Source organism: Silurus meridionalis, chromosome 10 (assembly GCF_014805685.1).
Source record: "Silurus meridionalis isolate SWU-2019-XX chromosome 10, ASM1480568v1, whole genome shotgun sequence".
Classification (NCBI taxonomy): Eukaryota; Metazoa; Chordata; class Actinopteri; order Siluriformes; family Siluridae; genus Silurus; species Silurus meridionalis.
The window spans coordinates 2,446,867-2,464,110 of NC_060893.1; the positions used below are offsets into that span (position 1 = coordinate 2,446,867).

General features: G+C 37.8%; 1 protein-coding gene across 2 annotated transcripts in view; it reads left to right on the forward strand.

Annotated features, from left to right (window-relative positions):
• The window catches only part of cep83 (centrosomal protein 83), a 33,040-nt gene extending 16,550 nt beyond the window's left edge, over positions 1-16,490 (forward strand). The window contains exons 5-16 of one of the 2 annotated variants that reach the window (XM_046860075.1): positions 563-694; positions 795-1,046; positions 2,273-2,404; positions 2,511-2,625; positions 3,433-3,577; positions 3,744-3,893; positions 7,065-7,140; positions 7,287-7,444; positions 10,558-10,687; positions 13,106-13,209; positions 13,298-13,466; positions 15,535-16,490. In XM_046860075.1, coding sequence (XP_046716031.1) covers positions 563-694; positions 795-1,046; positions 2,273-2,404; positions 2,511-2,625; positions 3,433-3,577; positions 3,744-3,893; positions 7,065-7,140; positions 7,287-7,444; positions 10,558-10,687; positions 13,106-13,209; positions 13,298-13,466; positions 15,535-15,666 — 1,695 coding nt within the window. In that variant the 3' untranslated portion in view covers positions 15,667-16,490. Of the gene's footprint in view, positions 1-562; positions 695-794; positions 1,047-2,272; positions 2,405-2,510; positions 2,626-3,432; positions 3,578-3,743; positions 3,894-7,064; positions 7,141-7,286; positions 7,445-10,557; positions 10,688-13,103; positions 13,210-13,297; positions 13,467-15,534 lie in introns of those variants that run through there. The other variant, XR_006927225.1, reaches the window with a different exon arrangement.
• Positions 16,491-17,244: the final 754 nt, after the last annotated feature.

The window sequence follows — 17,244 nt, forward strand, 5'->3', positions numbered from 1 at the left end:
ACACTTGCTGGCACTGAGGTGTGATGTGGGTACGGGCTGGTACAGGACAGGTTTCATGGTATGGGTAGGTTTAAGAGGTTCAGGTTAGCATTTAAATGCACTGTGTTTTGTTTTTTTATTTTTTTTATTAAGGTTTGCATATGGTGGTGTTTTTGATGACAGCTTTCTTGAAAAAATTTCCTATTCTTAAAATTAGAAATATCTTAATATACCTCCCTGATTACTGTATCACAACGTATTGCTAAATGTCCTATCGTAACCCCTGCATCACGATGCGTATCGTATCGCCAGATAATTGCCGATACACAGACCTAGAATTGACCATGACTTTGTAAAGAAACCATGTGTGTCAGTGTGGCCAGAACGAGAGAGCAGCTATTACTCTGGAGTGTTCGAGCAGATGATACATGCTGATTAGGAATGAGTGTGTATGGTGTAATGGTGGTTATAATCCTGACTCCCCCACAGGTCATCTTCAGTGTGAAAGCTGGTGGTGAATCTGCAGTGTGGCTTTAAATCTGAGATGATTGGGTTCTTTATATCATTTCTCTGTGTGTTCCAGGAAGCTGAGAAATACAGATCTGAATACAATAAGTTGCGCTATGACTTCACCTTTCTCAAATCTGAGTTTGATCACCAGCGAGAGGAGCATGAGCGGGTTTTGGAGGAGCAGCGGATACGTTACAGTGCGGATGTAAGTCTTGTGATTGGCAAGTTTACTTCCAGAAATGGAATAAAATGATTAGATTTTTCGTGTGTGTGTGTGTGTGTGTGTGTGTGTGTGTGTATGTTAGCTGGCTCTCTTGGAAAGGGAGAAGGAGAAGCTGAGTGCACAGCTGCAGAGTGGAGATTGTGTGACCGATGGGAAGCGTGTGGAAGCTCTGCTGAGAGAAAAGGCGCAGCTACATCAGAGGCTCTGCAGCCTCGAGGCCGAGGTGGCGGAGCTCCGAGCGGAGAGAGACAGCACAGGAGCACAGGCAGAAAACACACAACGCATCCAGCTCCGCCAGCTGGCCGAGTCCCAGACTGCACTCAAGACCCTGGAGGTAAAAAGACTTCTGGACTTCTAGGCCTATTTACTGTGATTATCCACAGGTCTGCTTACATCTGGTCCAATACGGTTCAATATTGTTTTATATTCATCTCAAGTATTATTGACTTTATTCCTGAAGAATGAGCACAAACAACAAGTTACATGTGTTTCACACATGTATTTATCAGCCTGAATATAAACTGATTTTTCCAGAAATCTTTTGTATGAGTAGATGCCCTTCAAGAGTAACTTTGAAGAGCTTTGGAGTTTCTTCCTGCAATTTATTACACAGAGGTGTTATGACACAAGGATCATACTATTTTGGTTATATGGGGGTGCTCAATGTCTGAATTCAAATAGAACTACTCTTTTTCTCACAATAAATGAATATACAGTCTTTTATAATAATGCTGGAAATAAAAATGTTAAAAGAAAGTAGCTTTTATTAAATATTTGTAATGTGCGTGAATAAACATTACATTTACATTTACATTTGCGGCATTTGGCAGACGCCCTTATCCAGAGCGACTTACAGCTGAGCAGGGGGTGGTCTTAGGGCTTTTGCTCAAGGGCTCAGCAGTGGCAGCTTGGTGATGGTGGGATTTGAAACTGTGACCTTCCGATCCAAAGTCAAATGCCTTAACCACTGAGCTACCACCTCCACCACCTCCTAACACCTGCTTAGTAAACGTCCTGTGACACATTGAATTTTTATTTTCCATGATCCGTGAGTGACACCGGAGCGGCAGGGATTTAAATAACGAACGATGTCTGGGAGATTCTTGGTTTTATTCTGTCCTAATTTTATTCGCACGGGAAATTTAGCCGATTTAATTTGATTTGCCGACATGTGAAATGTAAATCCTGCCTGCTTGTGTGGCCTTTCTGCACTTCTTTACTTGTTTTCCTTTAGGTTTATTGATTCACACTGTTTTTATACATTTTATTTTTAATCTTTGTGTGATGTTCTGAACATTGCGGCTTTAAAAGGTATCGTTTTCCGAGTGTTTCAACCATAAAAAGATAAAAAGGCATCGTCACTTTCGTCTCTCACTTGACAGGGAGATGGAAGCAAGTGAACACAAAGCTGTAAATTAAGATGAAAATATACAAATCAGACTTTTGTCGTTACTGATTATATTTATTTCCTCTTCCTCACTGTTAGGCAGCATCATGCTTTGTGCTTAATTCAGTATTTAATGTAGGAGAATGTTAACGGCTCGGTTTGTTGTGATGCAGTCGGAGAAGCAGTCCGTGTGCCTGCAGTTAGATCGAGTGGAGAAGGAGCTGCGCTCGAGCCACGAGCAGCACATCGTCCTCACGGGCAAACTGCACAAGGCCGAGAGGGAAATACATGCCCTGAACAGTCAGGTCTGCTCAAAGATCCACATTCTCTCTGCAGTTATTTTATTTTTCACATATTTTATACTTAATATTGAAATAATCTGTGTTACATTTCTACCCCATATAAAAACAGGTTGAAGAAATTAAACACGCCCATAGGCTGGAACTGGCTAATGTTAAGATGGAGTTTCTGAAAGCCAGAGGAGAACTGGAAAGAGAACGAGACAAACTGCAGACTCAAGTGGAGAGTAGGTTTTTACTTCTACAGTTGTTGCTTTTCTGATATCTCGAACTCTCTCACTAATATTTTCTAGACTACTAGAAAAGCTTCATTTTTAAAGGCGTCAAGCAGCGTGTTCAAGCATGTTCACCTCAGTCTCACTAGACATGGGGGATTTCATAGAAGTGTTCTTCATGGATTCATTTGGATAATTATTACAACCCCAATTCTAAAGTTGCAATACAATGATCTCATAAATCCATCTATTCATCATTCGGGTTGCAAAATTCCAGAAATATTCAATGGGAATAAACTGGGATTTTACATAATTGCATGTTAGTATATAACAGGGAACTTAAATGTAGTTGAAGAGAAAAATCTTGCAGGATAATTTTGGTTAGTTTGCATGCATGTCATCTTATGACCAGACAAAATGTTTCTATTTATGTCTAAATATGATACATTATTTAGATGTCCCCAAATTTCTAATTATTTCCCATAAATTTGCTGGTAAGTTTCTTGTAATTTGTAATATATTAAAAAAAAAAGTTCCTCTGGGAAGTTTATGGAGATTTTCCACCCCTCTGAAACCCTATTCACAATAAAACAAACAAATAAAATAAATCAAATGACTCTTCTTCTGCCAAGTCATGCTGTTGTAATATATGCAGTTAGCATGGTCTTGTTTAAATATGCAAGACCTTCCCTGAAAAAGACACTTTCTGGATAGAAGCACTTGTTGCTCTAAAACCTGTATATACCGTTTAGCACTGATGGAGTCTTGAATAGAGAAGAATCTTTTTAAAAGGCCAACAAACCCTTCTCCTCGTTTAAGGTCTGCAGTCTGATATTGAAGTTTTGACCGCAGCGGGTGAGAGGAGTAAAGAGTTGTTGTCGGAAAAAGAGCAGGAAATGGTGCTTAAGATACAGGAAGCTAGAGAAGAAGAGATGCGGAAAATTGCTGTGCTTCAGGAGGAGAAGTAAGTTTTTCTCTGCCTTCCTTAAGTCCTTTTTTCTATCCAGAATTTCCATGTATTTCTTTCTATATATATAGTTTGTCTTTGTCCTTTTATTTAATGGTTTGTTGTAATTTTATTGTGTGACTGTTGTGTGTGTGTGTGTGTGTGTGTGTGTGTGTATGAACAGGTTGGACATGGAGAATCGTGTCTCTGAGCTGGAGCAGCAGAAGGCTCTGCAGGAAGCAACCGGAAACTCTAAGAACGAGGAATTTGAGGATCGTCTCCGTAGAGCATTTCTTGGGGAAGAATCTGCACGTAAAGAGCTGCAAAATATCAAGTATTTACATTTCAGTGCACATTTCTATATTTTCATGAACAATTTTTTCCCACTCAATTTTTTTTTTTATGCTACATTCTGTTGGGCTTCATGAAAGCTCACTTCCAATCACAACAAGCTCCTATCTACTTCCTTTGTTTTTCAAGTGTGTTCCAGTTGAAGGGAAATGATGGGCTGCATCTTCTTAAGTCTGCAAATACAATCAACTGTTATTGGCTTTATTCAGGGTTTCCACAGGGTTTACATAAAGTCTTATAAAAAAAAATTAGAAAATTTCAAAGTTAAACTTTCAGGTATTAAAAAGTCTTAAACTCGCTGTAATAATTTTAAACAGGTTATAATTATCTGATGTCTATGGAACACTCTTCTCATTATATTCTTGGGTTTTTTCCATCTCCTGGTGGTCTTTCTTTCACTAGTTGAAATATAATTTGCTTTATTATGACTGCAAATGAGACCACATACAGCAGCCAATCAGCTTTCTGTTATTGGCTCAAATCTCTCTCAGATTGTACCATTTTATTTTTCAGATGTGGGGAAATGCAGATTTTGCAATACTTGGCTTGAAAAATATCTATTTATGACTTAGTTAAGGCCAGATGCTAACTATATTTTTGTGTGTTTGATGTGATTTGGGTCTTACATTTCATTCTTTTAAGACCCTTTTAAGCTTAAAATGTGTTAAATTTGACCTGGTATGGAGATTTTTAATTCAATATGTCTGCATTCTAACAATACTTTTAACAGACTGCAATACAAAGTAGGATATACATCATAAAATACAGATTACAGATTAAAATACAGATATATTTTTCCCTTTTGGAAAAAAGAAACAAACTTCTTTTAAGCAACTCAATGTGCCAATCTCTTATTACCCTGTTGTTTTAGAATACCAATTCTAAAAGGAACAGTTTCAGCTGCAGAGTAAGTTGTAAATGTTACGGGCTGCTGCTCTCGATTATTTTAGTAATTGCGTATTCTGATTATTACTGATTATTCCGACGATTAATCGATTAATCAGATAAGAAGAACTTTTTCTTTATTGAAGAACAACACTAATTATACAAGAGAAAATAAGACGGGTCTCTTAAAAAGTAAATCATAAGTCATTTGCTTTCCTTTTTTTAAATGTAATTTTTCTTGCTAAAATTTCATACAAGAATATCTGTAAAAACTAAACCCATTTAGTGCATTTTATTGCCATGATAACAAAATGTAAGTACAAATATGTACATTAAAAAAATCATGAAAATCATGAAAAAATACATTTCAGATTACAGAATAAAACAGAAGAAAAAACCAACAAAAAAGTAAAAGTTATTTTTGCTTTAGGTCAAAAATTATCCCAAACTTTGAAAACTTTCTGTCTATTCCTTTGTCCTGAATCCTGTGGAAGCTTGTTTCCAGTTTGACTAATTCCTAAAGACTTTTTTTTTCGTTTGAAGTTTGAAGCTGTTGGTGTATGAACGAGGCTCCTCTGCTTCAACCGTCTTGTTCCGTCTTCTCCAGAGCGGATTGTTTATTTATGTGGCGGAAATGGGCTTCCATATGAATACACTCTTTGCCCCTTTGCTGTTTTCTTCTTGTTCCATTTTTCTTTCTGCAGCGTCTTCTGTGTTCCCTTTTCAGAGCGTTTCAGAGTTTAGTGGGTGGTGCGTCAGTGATAATGGTCTCTGGGAAATGCAGTGCTCAGTGTGTAGTTAAATGGACTAAACTAATTTTTGTAATTGAATTATTTGAGTTACTTAAGGAATCGCTACAGCCCTAATTACAGGTATAAAAAATGGATTCTGGTGTCGCAGGCCAGTTCAGAGACCGTTAATCAAGATGGCAGACAACAGCGTTAGTGTGTGCACACTTCAAGCACAGTAGTGAAGCAGGTTGTTCTAGTTAGCGATGGTACCGAGAACATAATTGGGTCAATAACAGACTACTAATACGCTTTAGGACAAACTGTACTGTTATCGATACTTGCATTGTTTTATCTCTGTATACTTTGTTTTTGAAGATGAATTTACAAGCTGTTGCTTGTCATTTTCTGTCTCTGAATAATGTCATTACTCGCTGTACGTGATATCCATGTGCGGTGTGTAAAAATGTTCAAATGTGTGGGCTCACGTTTGAGCAAAACTAAACTACAATAGTGTCAGATGTGTTATATGCAGTAGTGTAATAGTGAACACTAGTAATATAATAATAGTAATATAATAACACGCCTCTACCTCAAGCAGTGCGCTGTATTTACTATGTCTCTATCGTCTCAGCACTGATAGTTGATTGCTGGAACTTTTGGCTATTGGCAAAAATCCGTTCTGATGGTTTTTCCGGGTAGTGTCGGTTGCTGAGTGAGAGTGGCCTCTAGAGGCGAATCACTAAAGTCAGTTGCTGTTTGTTTTTACACGCAAGACTGCATGCATAGAGAGAACAATATTATTTTTATTTTTATAATTTACATGTTATTAATTATATAATTATATTTATAATAAATTAAATTATTATATTCATATCCAACCTAGCATTCGTTATCGGTCAACCTCTAATTCAAACATGTTGTTCTGTGGTATCCTGAGGAAAATCTCTCTGTGAAGGGCTATAGAATAGATTTTTATGTGTTTTATGTGCCTTTTTCTGTTTGCTGAAAAGCATTTGTAAACTGCAGTATTAAAGTTCTTGAAATTTGTAACATCTTTTCACATCATGTTTCTTTTCACCAATTTATAAAGATGAGTATAAATAACAGTATCAATAAGTACTGTTATCAATAAGCAGTATAAAACGACACACAGCCCTAGTACTAGCATGGTTCACGTGTACTGACACATTTATCCACTCTGAATCTGTCCAGGACGAGTCAAACACGGGGACCAGTGAATAATATAGCAGTGGAGTATGTCCAAAAATATATGTAGTTTCCACTCTAGTCCTGGCTGACTTGAACGCCCCTCATGTGTGTGTGTGTGTGTGTGTGTGTGTGTGTGTGTATATATATATATATATATATATATATATATATATATATATATATATATATACTGTATTCAGGCAATTTTTCTAATGTGTTTTCCATTTTGTGTATTATATTTCTTGGATGAGAATCAATGGATGAAATCATAATGTCTGTAGATTTTTGTATAAACAATCAGTTATCTTATATTTATCTGTATGTTTTAGAGCGAAACTGCAGCAGCAGACACAGCAGTTAGAGGATCTGGAAAGACAAAAGGCAGAGAACACGGAGTTGAGAAGAGTACGTACCAAAAACCCATCCCTTACAAGTAGATCGTAGAAATATCCCCACATTTTTATGTCTAATGTTTCAGAATATTCAAAGGAGTATTTATTTTATATATTTCTATTTTTATTTCTTTTGAATGGTTCTGCTTAATTTCTCAGCATAATGCGGAGCTAAACGTGCAAGTCAGCACTCTGTCATATTCAGAGCATGAGCTGATGGACACCAACGCAAGGCTGAGGGAGAGTCTGGAAAGAGTGAGAGAAGAGTTGCGAAATGCTCGCACACAAACTGAGAGGATTCAGCAAGAAACTGAAAGGTACAGAAAAGAGAACATACAACCATATAAAGGTGCTGAGGGTTGCATTTTTACAGGCATCACTTTAGTCAGCACTTTAGGGTTCAAGCATACTCACTTCAGTCTCGCTAGGAGGAACTGGAGATTTTCAACTCTTCTAAATGGATTCAGTTTGATGAATAATACAACCCCAGTTCTAAAAAAGTTGAGACACTGTGTAAAATGTAAATAAAAACAATGTTATGATTTTCATAAACCCAAATCCTATTCCCAAAAAAACCCCAAAAAACGACTGTTTAAACCAAGAATATACACCATCTTAAGAAAAAAAAAACAAGGTCAATATTAATCTAATGGCTGCAACAGCTTTCTTCTTCTTTTGGCTGCTCCCATTAGGGGTCTCCACAGTGGATCATCTGTCTCCACACCCCCCTGTCCTCTACATCTGCCTCTTTTACACCAACCACCTGCATGTCTTTTCTTACCACATCCATAAACCTTTACCTTGGTCTTCCTTTTTTCCTCCTTCACGTCCAAACCATCTCAATCTCACCTCTCTCACTTTGTCTTCAAAACTTTGTCCCTCTAATAAACTTATTTCTAATCCTGTCCACCCTTATCACTCCCAACGAAAACCTCAACATCTCCAGCTCTGCTACCTCCAGCTCCACCTCCTGTATTTTACTCAATGCCACTGTCTCTAAACCATACAACATCTCAGGTCTCACCACAGTCCTATAAACTTTCCCTTTCACTCTCACAGATATTCTTCTATCACAAATCACTCCTGCTATCACTCTTCTCCACCCACTCCACCCTGCCTACACTCTTTCTTCACTTCTCTAACACACTCTCCATTACTTTGCACTGTTGACCCCAGGTACCTGAACTCCTCCACCTTCTCCACCTCTTCTCCCTGCAACCGCACCACTCCACTGCCCTCCCTCTCATTTACACACATGTACTCTGTCTTACTCCTACTGACTTTCATTCCCCTTCTCTCCAGCACGCACCTCCACCTCTCCAGGCTCTTCTCAACCTGCTCCCTACTCTCACCACAAATCACATCATCCGCAAACAGTATAGTCCAGGAAGACTCCTGTCTGATCCGGCCGTCAACCTGTCCATCACCACTGCAAACAGGAAAGGGCTCAGGGCCGATCCTTGATGCAGTCCAACCTCCACCTTGAACCAGTCTGTTGTTCCTACTGCACACTTCACTGCTGTCACACTGTCCTCATTCATGTCCTGCACCACCCTCACATACTTCTCTGACACACCAGACTTCCTCATACAATACCACAACTCCTCTCTCTCCACCCTGTCGTATGCTTTCTCTAAATCCACAAACACACAATGCAACTCCTTCTGACCTTCTCTATACTTCTCCATCAACATTCTCAAAGCAAATAATGCGTCTGTGGTGCTCTTCCTCGGTATGAAACATACTTTTGCTCACAGATGGTCTCCTCTTCTCTCAGCCTGGCTTCCACTACTCTTTCCCATAACTTCATGGTGTGACTGATCAATTTTATTCCCCTGTAGTTACTGAAGGTCTGCACATCTCCCTTATTCTTAAAGATCAGTACCAGCACACTCCTTCTCCATTCCTCAGGCATCTTCTCACCTCGCCATCTCTCCTAAACATCTCCATGCTTCTACCGGTATGTCATCTGATCCTACCGACTTTCCACTGTTCATCATCTTAATCGCTGCTCTCACTTCCTCCTTACTAATTCTATCCACTTCCTGCTTCAACATCTCCACACCATCCAACCTTCTTTCTCTCTAATTTTCCTCGTTCATCAGCTGCTCAAAATACTCCCTCCACCTTCTCAACACACTCTCCTCACTAGTCAACACATTTCCATCTCCATCCTTTATTGCTCTAACTTGCAGCACATCCTTCCCAGCTCGGTCCCTCTGCCTTGCCAATCAGTACAAATGCTTTTCTTCTTCCTTAGTGTCCAACCTCTCGTACAGCTCCTCGTATGCCTTTTTCTTCGGCTCTCGCCACATTCCTCTTCACCTGCTGCCACATCTTCTTGTACTCCTGCCTTGTACTCCTATTTATTATTATAATTAATATATTCATATTTATTTCATTTAGCACATTTACATGATTCACTACATTTATATTTATGCTATTTGGCAGACACCCCCTTATCCAGAGCAACTTAAATGGGGTTATGATACTGGGTTAAGGGCCCTCCTCAGGGGCCCAGAGGTGGCAGCTTGGTGTGGCTGGGATTTGAACTCCCAATCTCCCTAAGTCCAATGCCTTAACCACTAATCTAACACCTCCCCCAGTACTGTTTTTTTATTTTTGTAATAAATTAAAAAATAAAGCACTATTTTACATAAAGTATGGTTTTTAAATCCAGTAAACATTTAAAAAAACTATCGCTTGATTATATGGCTATCGCCAAGTACGATACAGCTTTCTGTATAAAAAACAGGTTTTAATAATCTTGACCTATTTAATACACATCTTCTCACACATTTCTTTTATTATCTAATCTCATGATGTGGCGGCAACACAAAGCAAAATGAAAATCCTCCAGATACAGACTACAGCTGCAAATTAGATTCTGCTTTCAAATAAATGATTGCTACGTTTTAATTGAGTGGGTATTTTAGTTGGGTTGTTTTAAAAAAAATTAAATACCAAAAAAAAACTTTAATCACTACAGCCACAGACTTTTAAAGCTCATTAAGTGCAGTTATCATCCTCAGATTCTCATGCTACAACTACTTTTTACCCGAGTACCAGCAGATAAACTCCTAGCTTTGGGAATTGATTGCACCAACATGCAAAGTGACATCAAGGTCAAACATCTAAAATAGTTTTTTCATGTTTAAAGTGCACTCATTCATCACACGCTGTGCACCTGCTTATTTACGCAGTTATTTCATCAGACAGTCATATTGTTTAAAATCATGCATGTCAATTAAAGGGAGAGTTTTTTCTGCCAGGCAGGAAAAATCAATATATTATAATATAATATAATAATATATATTTAGGTGAGGAAACTAATGAGAACAGCAGAGTTTAGATTAGCGTTTTATCTCTCACTTTTATCTCTCTCAGCCAGTGTCCTAATGCAGCACAGCTGTCCTGTTATTTGTTGCAGGCTTGAAGAGGAAAGACGTGTGGAATGGTTGGAGGAAAAACATAAACTTCAGGAAAGAGAGGCAGAACTGCAGGAGAAGTACAGCCAAGCCAAACAACGCATGCAAAAAGCTGCACTCGCCCAAAAAAAGGTCAGTGTTATTCAGTGCTCCTGAAAATTTATTTTTGAACTGAACCGCAATTTATTTTTAGATTTTTCCGCTGTTTACAGAGGGTCCACAACACGAGGCGTTTTAGTGCTACAGTAAAAAAATAAAGAAATAAACGATAACGAGATTAAAGTCGTAGCAATAAAGTCTAAGTATTTTGACCCCAGCTGAAGTACTTTACATTATCTCTTGAAATAGCACAGAGATGTAACTATGAAACGATCCTTCATACTGCACAAAAGAAGAAATTCCCTCAGTGTTTTTATAATTTTTTTTTTTCTGTATAAATAAATTTTTTGCTGCAGTCTCCGTTTACTAATTCTAATGAAAAGACAAATAAAAAAGACCTCACTGTTAGATTTTAACCTAAAGTACGATTTAACCAAATCCTCCACACACATTTTATGGAAAACAGTGAAATGTTTTTCTCGCAATTCTGTGATTTTTCTAAAAATAGTACCACTTTAATCTGGGATATTTCGACTTTATTCTTGTAATTTTTACTTCATTTTTTTAATTTTAATTTTAATTTTTATTATTATACAAAATACGTAATATTTTTGTGTTATTACGACTTAATTCTCGTAATCTTAGATTATTATTTTTTATTATACATGGCACTAAAAATGTTGTTGTAGACTGAAAGCCCAAACTGTCAGTTTTATTATTAGATTTCTAGTCACTAAAGGTGCTGGAACCACACTGATCCTTCAGCTTTACACTTTTACTATTTCTCATCACGGTGTCACTCATGTAGCACCTGGAACCCTGTTGTTTTTAATCGCAAGAGGTCAATTGACCTGATGGTGGCGCTATAGTACCCTTTTTGTTTTATTACATCTCATGAACTATAAGTCCTACCACAAAATTTCCTGATTACTAGAATTCTTCCAGACAGAAAACCTTTTTACCCTGATTATTTTTAATAATTATTTGAAGACATGTTGAGAGGTTCCCTGGTGGTCTAGTGGTGCTGTCACCTGACAGCAGGAAGTGAGGCAAGTATAACAAACAAGGGTTCATCCCCAAAATGTTGCCCATTTGAGGACACACAAACAGGAAGTGCCACATGCATGTTACAGGGTTTCTAAGTTTCTTTGGTGCATTTCTCGAATCATTCTTAATTTTGCAAAGCAGTAAGTGCATTTGTTAACTATTTGTACAAACAGCACAACACAATGGATTTCCTGCAAATGTCTGTACTTTTCTCATAATCATTCATTCATCTCTCGAAAGTAAGTTTTTGTGTCAATGAACATCTCATTACCATCAGATTAAGACAAAGAAGATCATAAAATGTTTATTCGTGTTGTCAGTGTGACGGAGCACGGTTTCAGTATTTCCTGATCTAAACTGCACTTTGGATTCCAATGACTGAAAATGCACGAGACTGAATTTCTTCTGTTTGGCATCTATGAATTTCACCAGCACAAATGTACACATTACTGTGAGATATTGACTGTAAGAGACTGACAAGGATTCACACTTTTACTGTACTGTACTGGAGTTCGTTCATTTCCTGACTGTTTTCAGAAGTCGTACTTCTGTGCTTTGCTGTCTGAGATTCACCTTTGACCTGTTTCAGAGAACTAGATGATTATTGGTTGATCTGATGCTGTTCCCTCGCCTTCATTAGTGACATTCAAGATTCGTCTGCACAATTCATCAATATAAGACACATTTATAAAAAAAATCGAGCTTAATAGAAATTGAAGCTTCACACATTACGACAACTGGTTTAAACATTTTGCATTCAATGAACTGATGCTGAGATGTTTTGGGGGTTAAAACTATTCAGGTAAGAACCAGAGTAATATATTTTGATCAACATGAACATAAACAACTGATAATGTAGGAAACAGCAGACACTTGTACACAATCAAATAAATGAATGTGCCAAAAAGTTTGCAATTCAATCAAATAACTTGCTTTAATGATGCGCACAAGTGATGACATGATGTGGAGGTTGAACAAGTCGTTTTGAGAATGAACCAGCTCCATGAAGATCTCCTGCTTTGAGCTCAAAACCTACCTTACTGAACATGAATATGAATGCTGACAGCATCACCTCATCTACATCAGTACCTGACTACCAACACCCTTGTGTCTGAATGAGAACTTATTCCCACAACATCTTTGCATATGTGGACTAAATGTGGAATGAGATGTCTAAAAAGCATGTGGCATATAACAGTACTGCCTCATGAAACCAACACAGCTGCACCTTTAGTGCTTGGGCATTAACAGCAATTATCTTCTGACTACTGGCTGTGAACGAGCCAAAAAAACCTTCCTTAATGACGAGCTTTAAAGTTTAATGTTGGCTATATTTTTATGTTTGCTTTGCTTTTTGCCATATAATTATTTTTCCCATTTACTTTTTTTTCTTTTTTTTTCTAGAGAAAGACTCTAACTGAGGCTAAGGAGAAGAAACTGCAGGATAAATTACAGCTTCTGGAAGCCAAGATAGAGGAACTGGAAATTGAGAGTTCTGTGGCCAAAAAGTACTACTTTTTGAAATTCTGTTTAAAAGTACTGTATGTGCTTCTTTAGTATCTGGTTGATTTGAATTCCTGTATTTGTGTGTCTCAGAAATCCCTCGTTTGCAGAGGAGCATGCTCAACTTTGTAGACGTCTAAGCGAGCTGCAGAGGAGACACAAGGAGTTTCGGCAGCTGCTGATGGGAAACCACACGCTCTCAATGTCTTTACCCAACGCTTTATTCATTACAGGACCTGAGGGCAGCTTCAAAAACCCACAGGTGACTTACATTTATAAAGCAATAGTGAAATGCATACTTTATCTTCATTGGCATTCTTGATGAAAGCTTATATATATGTTTTGAGCAGTATAGGTTTTTTTATTTATACTTTTCATTCACCTTTATTATGGCCAAGGTCATGGTGAATCCTGAGTTTAAGGAAAAAGAGAGTGAGGCGGGAATATACCCCACATGGTGCACCAGTACATTTAATTTAACCTAGTGCAATTAAAAGTTTTAAAACTAGTTTTGTAACAAGCCAACAGATGTCAGCACAAGGCTGCATGCACAGTCACAGTGAGCACCGAAAAAGTGTGCCAAAAGACATCGTCCTGTGTACATATGCAGCTGTCACCGAGTTCTCCTCACACGTTAGACTCTCAACATAATTTTACTTCTGCACCCATCCTCCTCGCCAGATTTGGCTCCTGCAGACTTTGCCCTCTTTCACAAGATTAAGATCCAGCTCAAAGATTTGTCGCTGTTTTGGCACCATTGGGGAGATCCAGCGTGAATAGACTTCCAGGACACGTTTCAGACGTGTCAGGAACACTGGGAGGGCTGGGTTGCTGTGCAAGGAGACTATTTCGAAAGTGATAGTGTTGTAAACAGAGCGAGTCTCGAATACTCGTCTCGACTTTCTGATACCACCTTCTACCCTAGATGGGGCATCAATAGATTTAGTTTAACCCAATATAAAGTTAAAATTTTTGCTTCATTTGTATTAGTATTTTATTTGTGTAGTGTTTCGACAAATCTCTGGTTTTAACCCTTATATACTGTTTATTTAAATACGATCATATTGTGCATGTTTTATTATTTAATCGACAATTTGTATTTATTTTAAATGTTTATCATTTTCAGACAAATATACTATTATTTAAAAAAAAAGCAGTACTTTTAAGAGTTTTTTCTGTTATTTGAGTTGAGAGTTGGAGTTAATGTGTGCAGTCTTGTCTGGAGAGAATCATAGCACTGGGTGTCTGAGTAATATGTCAGACACCCTTGTGGAGGTCTGTGGAATTCCTCTTCCATGAAAGATATTTTAATCTCCTTTTTATTAGTGCATGGGGGCTGCCATCTTTATTTTAAGCATTATTTAACAAGATTCAAATCCGGAGACCAGGACTGGCAAAAAAACACTGGAGAATGAATAATATTTTAAGTGTAAAACCAGTGATGTGCAGTAATGAAGTAAACGTCATTTGTTACTGTACTCAAGTAGCTTTTCACGTATCTGTACTTTACTGAAGTATTTCCATTCAGGGGACTTTTACTTTTACTTCAATACGTTTCAAAGTCCAATATGTTTTTTACTTAACTACAAATTTGCGAAATCAGTCGTTATTTTTTATTGATGAGTAGATTAAAAAACAGGTCGAGTCGCCAGTCAGGATCGAGCGCACGCTCTGGTTTGAACTTGTTTTGATCAGCGCTTGGTGTATCTACTGATCATCATCATACAGTTCAGCATCAGGTCAACAGCAAGCAGAACATTTAAAGAAGAATAAATGATGATGAAACTCCAGACTCGAACTCCCACAACACACGTGGCCTCATTCTCGTGATTTATTTATAGTAGTTGAAAAGAAGGTTTTGGGCTCATGATAATTTATTAAATATCAATCAGTGTTTGAGTCATTAATATCATTCTATTACTATCAGTGTGCTGAGAGTCACATTCGAGTCTTTTCACATAAACTGAGTTGATTAAGCAAAGAGTCTTGTGGCAAAAATTATAAACATTATAGTGGTTAATAAATCATAGTACATTGGATATTTCAGTACATTTGAAGGCAAATACTTTTGTACTTTTTCTCTAGTGAAAGTTTAAAGGGACACTTTTACATGAGGGATATTTTCCTGAGTGTATCTCTACTTTTATGACATGGTTTGTGTACTTTGTATACCTCTGTTAAAGGATGTAATGATTAAGTATGTAATTATCCATGATTGAATGCATTTGGTTCCTTTTTCAGTCATTTTTTTAATACAACATTTCTGACTCTTGGAGTCGACTGCACCCAGAAGATACTTTGTGTTTCTAAACGTGTTATTGTTCTTCCAGGAGGAGCAGCACATGCGGGAGTTATCAGGGCTACAGAGGAGACTGGAGGAACTAGAGAATAGTCAACAGCAACAGCTGCAAGAACTGACTCCTCCTCTGGATCGAGACAGAGAAAAAGACAGCAACTCATGACAGCCTGGCTGACCTCTGACCTTTCACGCTTTTGAGACTGGAGCCGTCATAATATTGTGCCAAGTTAAATGTGGGTCCATTTGTTGTTTTGTAAAAAACCTTTTGTGTTTAGAACATAGATGAAATCTTTCGTCTTCCTGATTCTGATCCAAACAATATATTAGCTTTAAAATTGTTGAATAGACGTTAATGAACATATTTTAGGTTCATGCAAACTCTTTAGCTAAAGCAACACTACAGGCTCAGAAATATCTTACCTACATTAAATCTGCACTCATGAGTTTTTTTAATTAGGTTGTAAATTTATTAGTAAATCTCTGAAGGAGGAGACCGAACAAGCAGTTTCATCTTACAACAGCCAGTTACTGAATTACTTCTCAAATTATTCTACCTTTCCGTGACCCTCTGTCAGGGGGAGGTGGTAGCTAAATGGTTCAGGCTTTGGATCGGAAGGTTGTGAGTTCAAATCTCAGCTACACCATGCTGCCCCTCCTGGGCCCCTGAGCAAGGCCCTTAAATCCCATACTTAGTTGTATGAATGAGATAAAATATGTTAGTGGCTCTGGATAAGGGCCTCTGTCAAATACTGTACATTGTGTTCATTCAGGAGATGATAGTGTTCATTGGTGCTACTCCATTGGTTTATATACAGTTGTGTGCGTTAACGTACAAAAATAATGTAATGTTCATGTAATTTTACTTTTTTAAAGCATTCAGTCGAGATGTGACTGAAGTGCAGCCCAGACACCTGAACTCGTACAGGACCCGACACAAACGTGTGCGGGTTGCAGGAGAATAAATATTTTCGCAGGACTCTGCGAAAAGAAAAAAATATTTAATTCAATTCATTTTTATTTGTTTTGCGCTTTTAACAATGAACATTGTCTCAAAGCAGCTTTACACAGATAATGTGGTGATTAAAAGTAAATATATTCCTTATAAGTAAGTTTGTCCCTGATGAGCGAGCTGGTGGCGAGGAAAACCTCCCCGAGACGGCATAAGGAAGAAACCTTGAGAGGAACTCTCAAGAGGGAACCCGTCCTCATCTGGGTTGCACCAAATGCTCATTTATAAATATTTTATATTTAAAAATATTATTTTTAATTACTTAAAACAAATAATCTGGTTTTATCTACTGCACAAAAACAACAATAGGAACTAAAATAAAATAAAAGAATTTACAGGCAGAAGGTCGGAAGTGAACTCTCGCGTGGTCCATGTGAGACTACTAGAGCACACCGAGGAACAACGTCTGAAGCACGAGACAGCGGAGAATCACTGAGTGCTACAGATATCACTTAATTATTAAAGAAAGGACCAAACAACACAACAAAACCAAATAAAGGAAAATCCAATATTTGTTGTGACGGCAACGGAAAGTGCCTTCCTCTTGCTAGAGTGCTCTTGCTCTCACGTACAGTGGGCACAGGTGTAAACCTTCAGGCCCTATGCGTGAGATGAGAAAGATGAACCGACAGAAAAAATGACTGTTTGTTCTGACCCAAGACCTCATGAAACCGTCTCTGGCCAGGGTTTCTTTAAACTAGCGCAGCACCTCGTGACACAGCAGACAAGAAT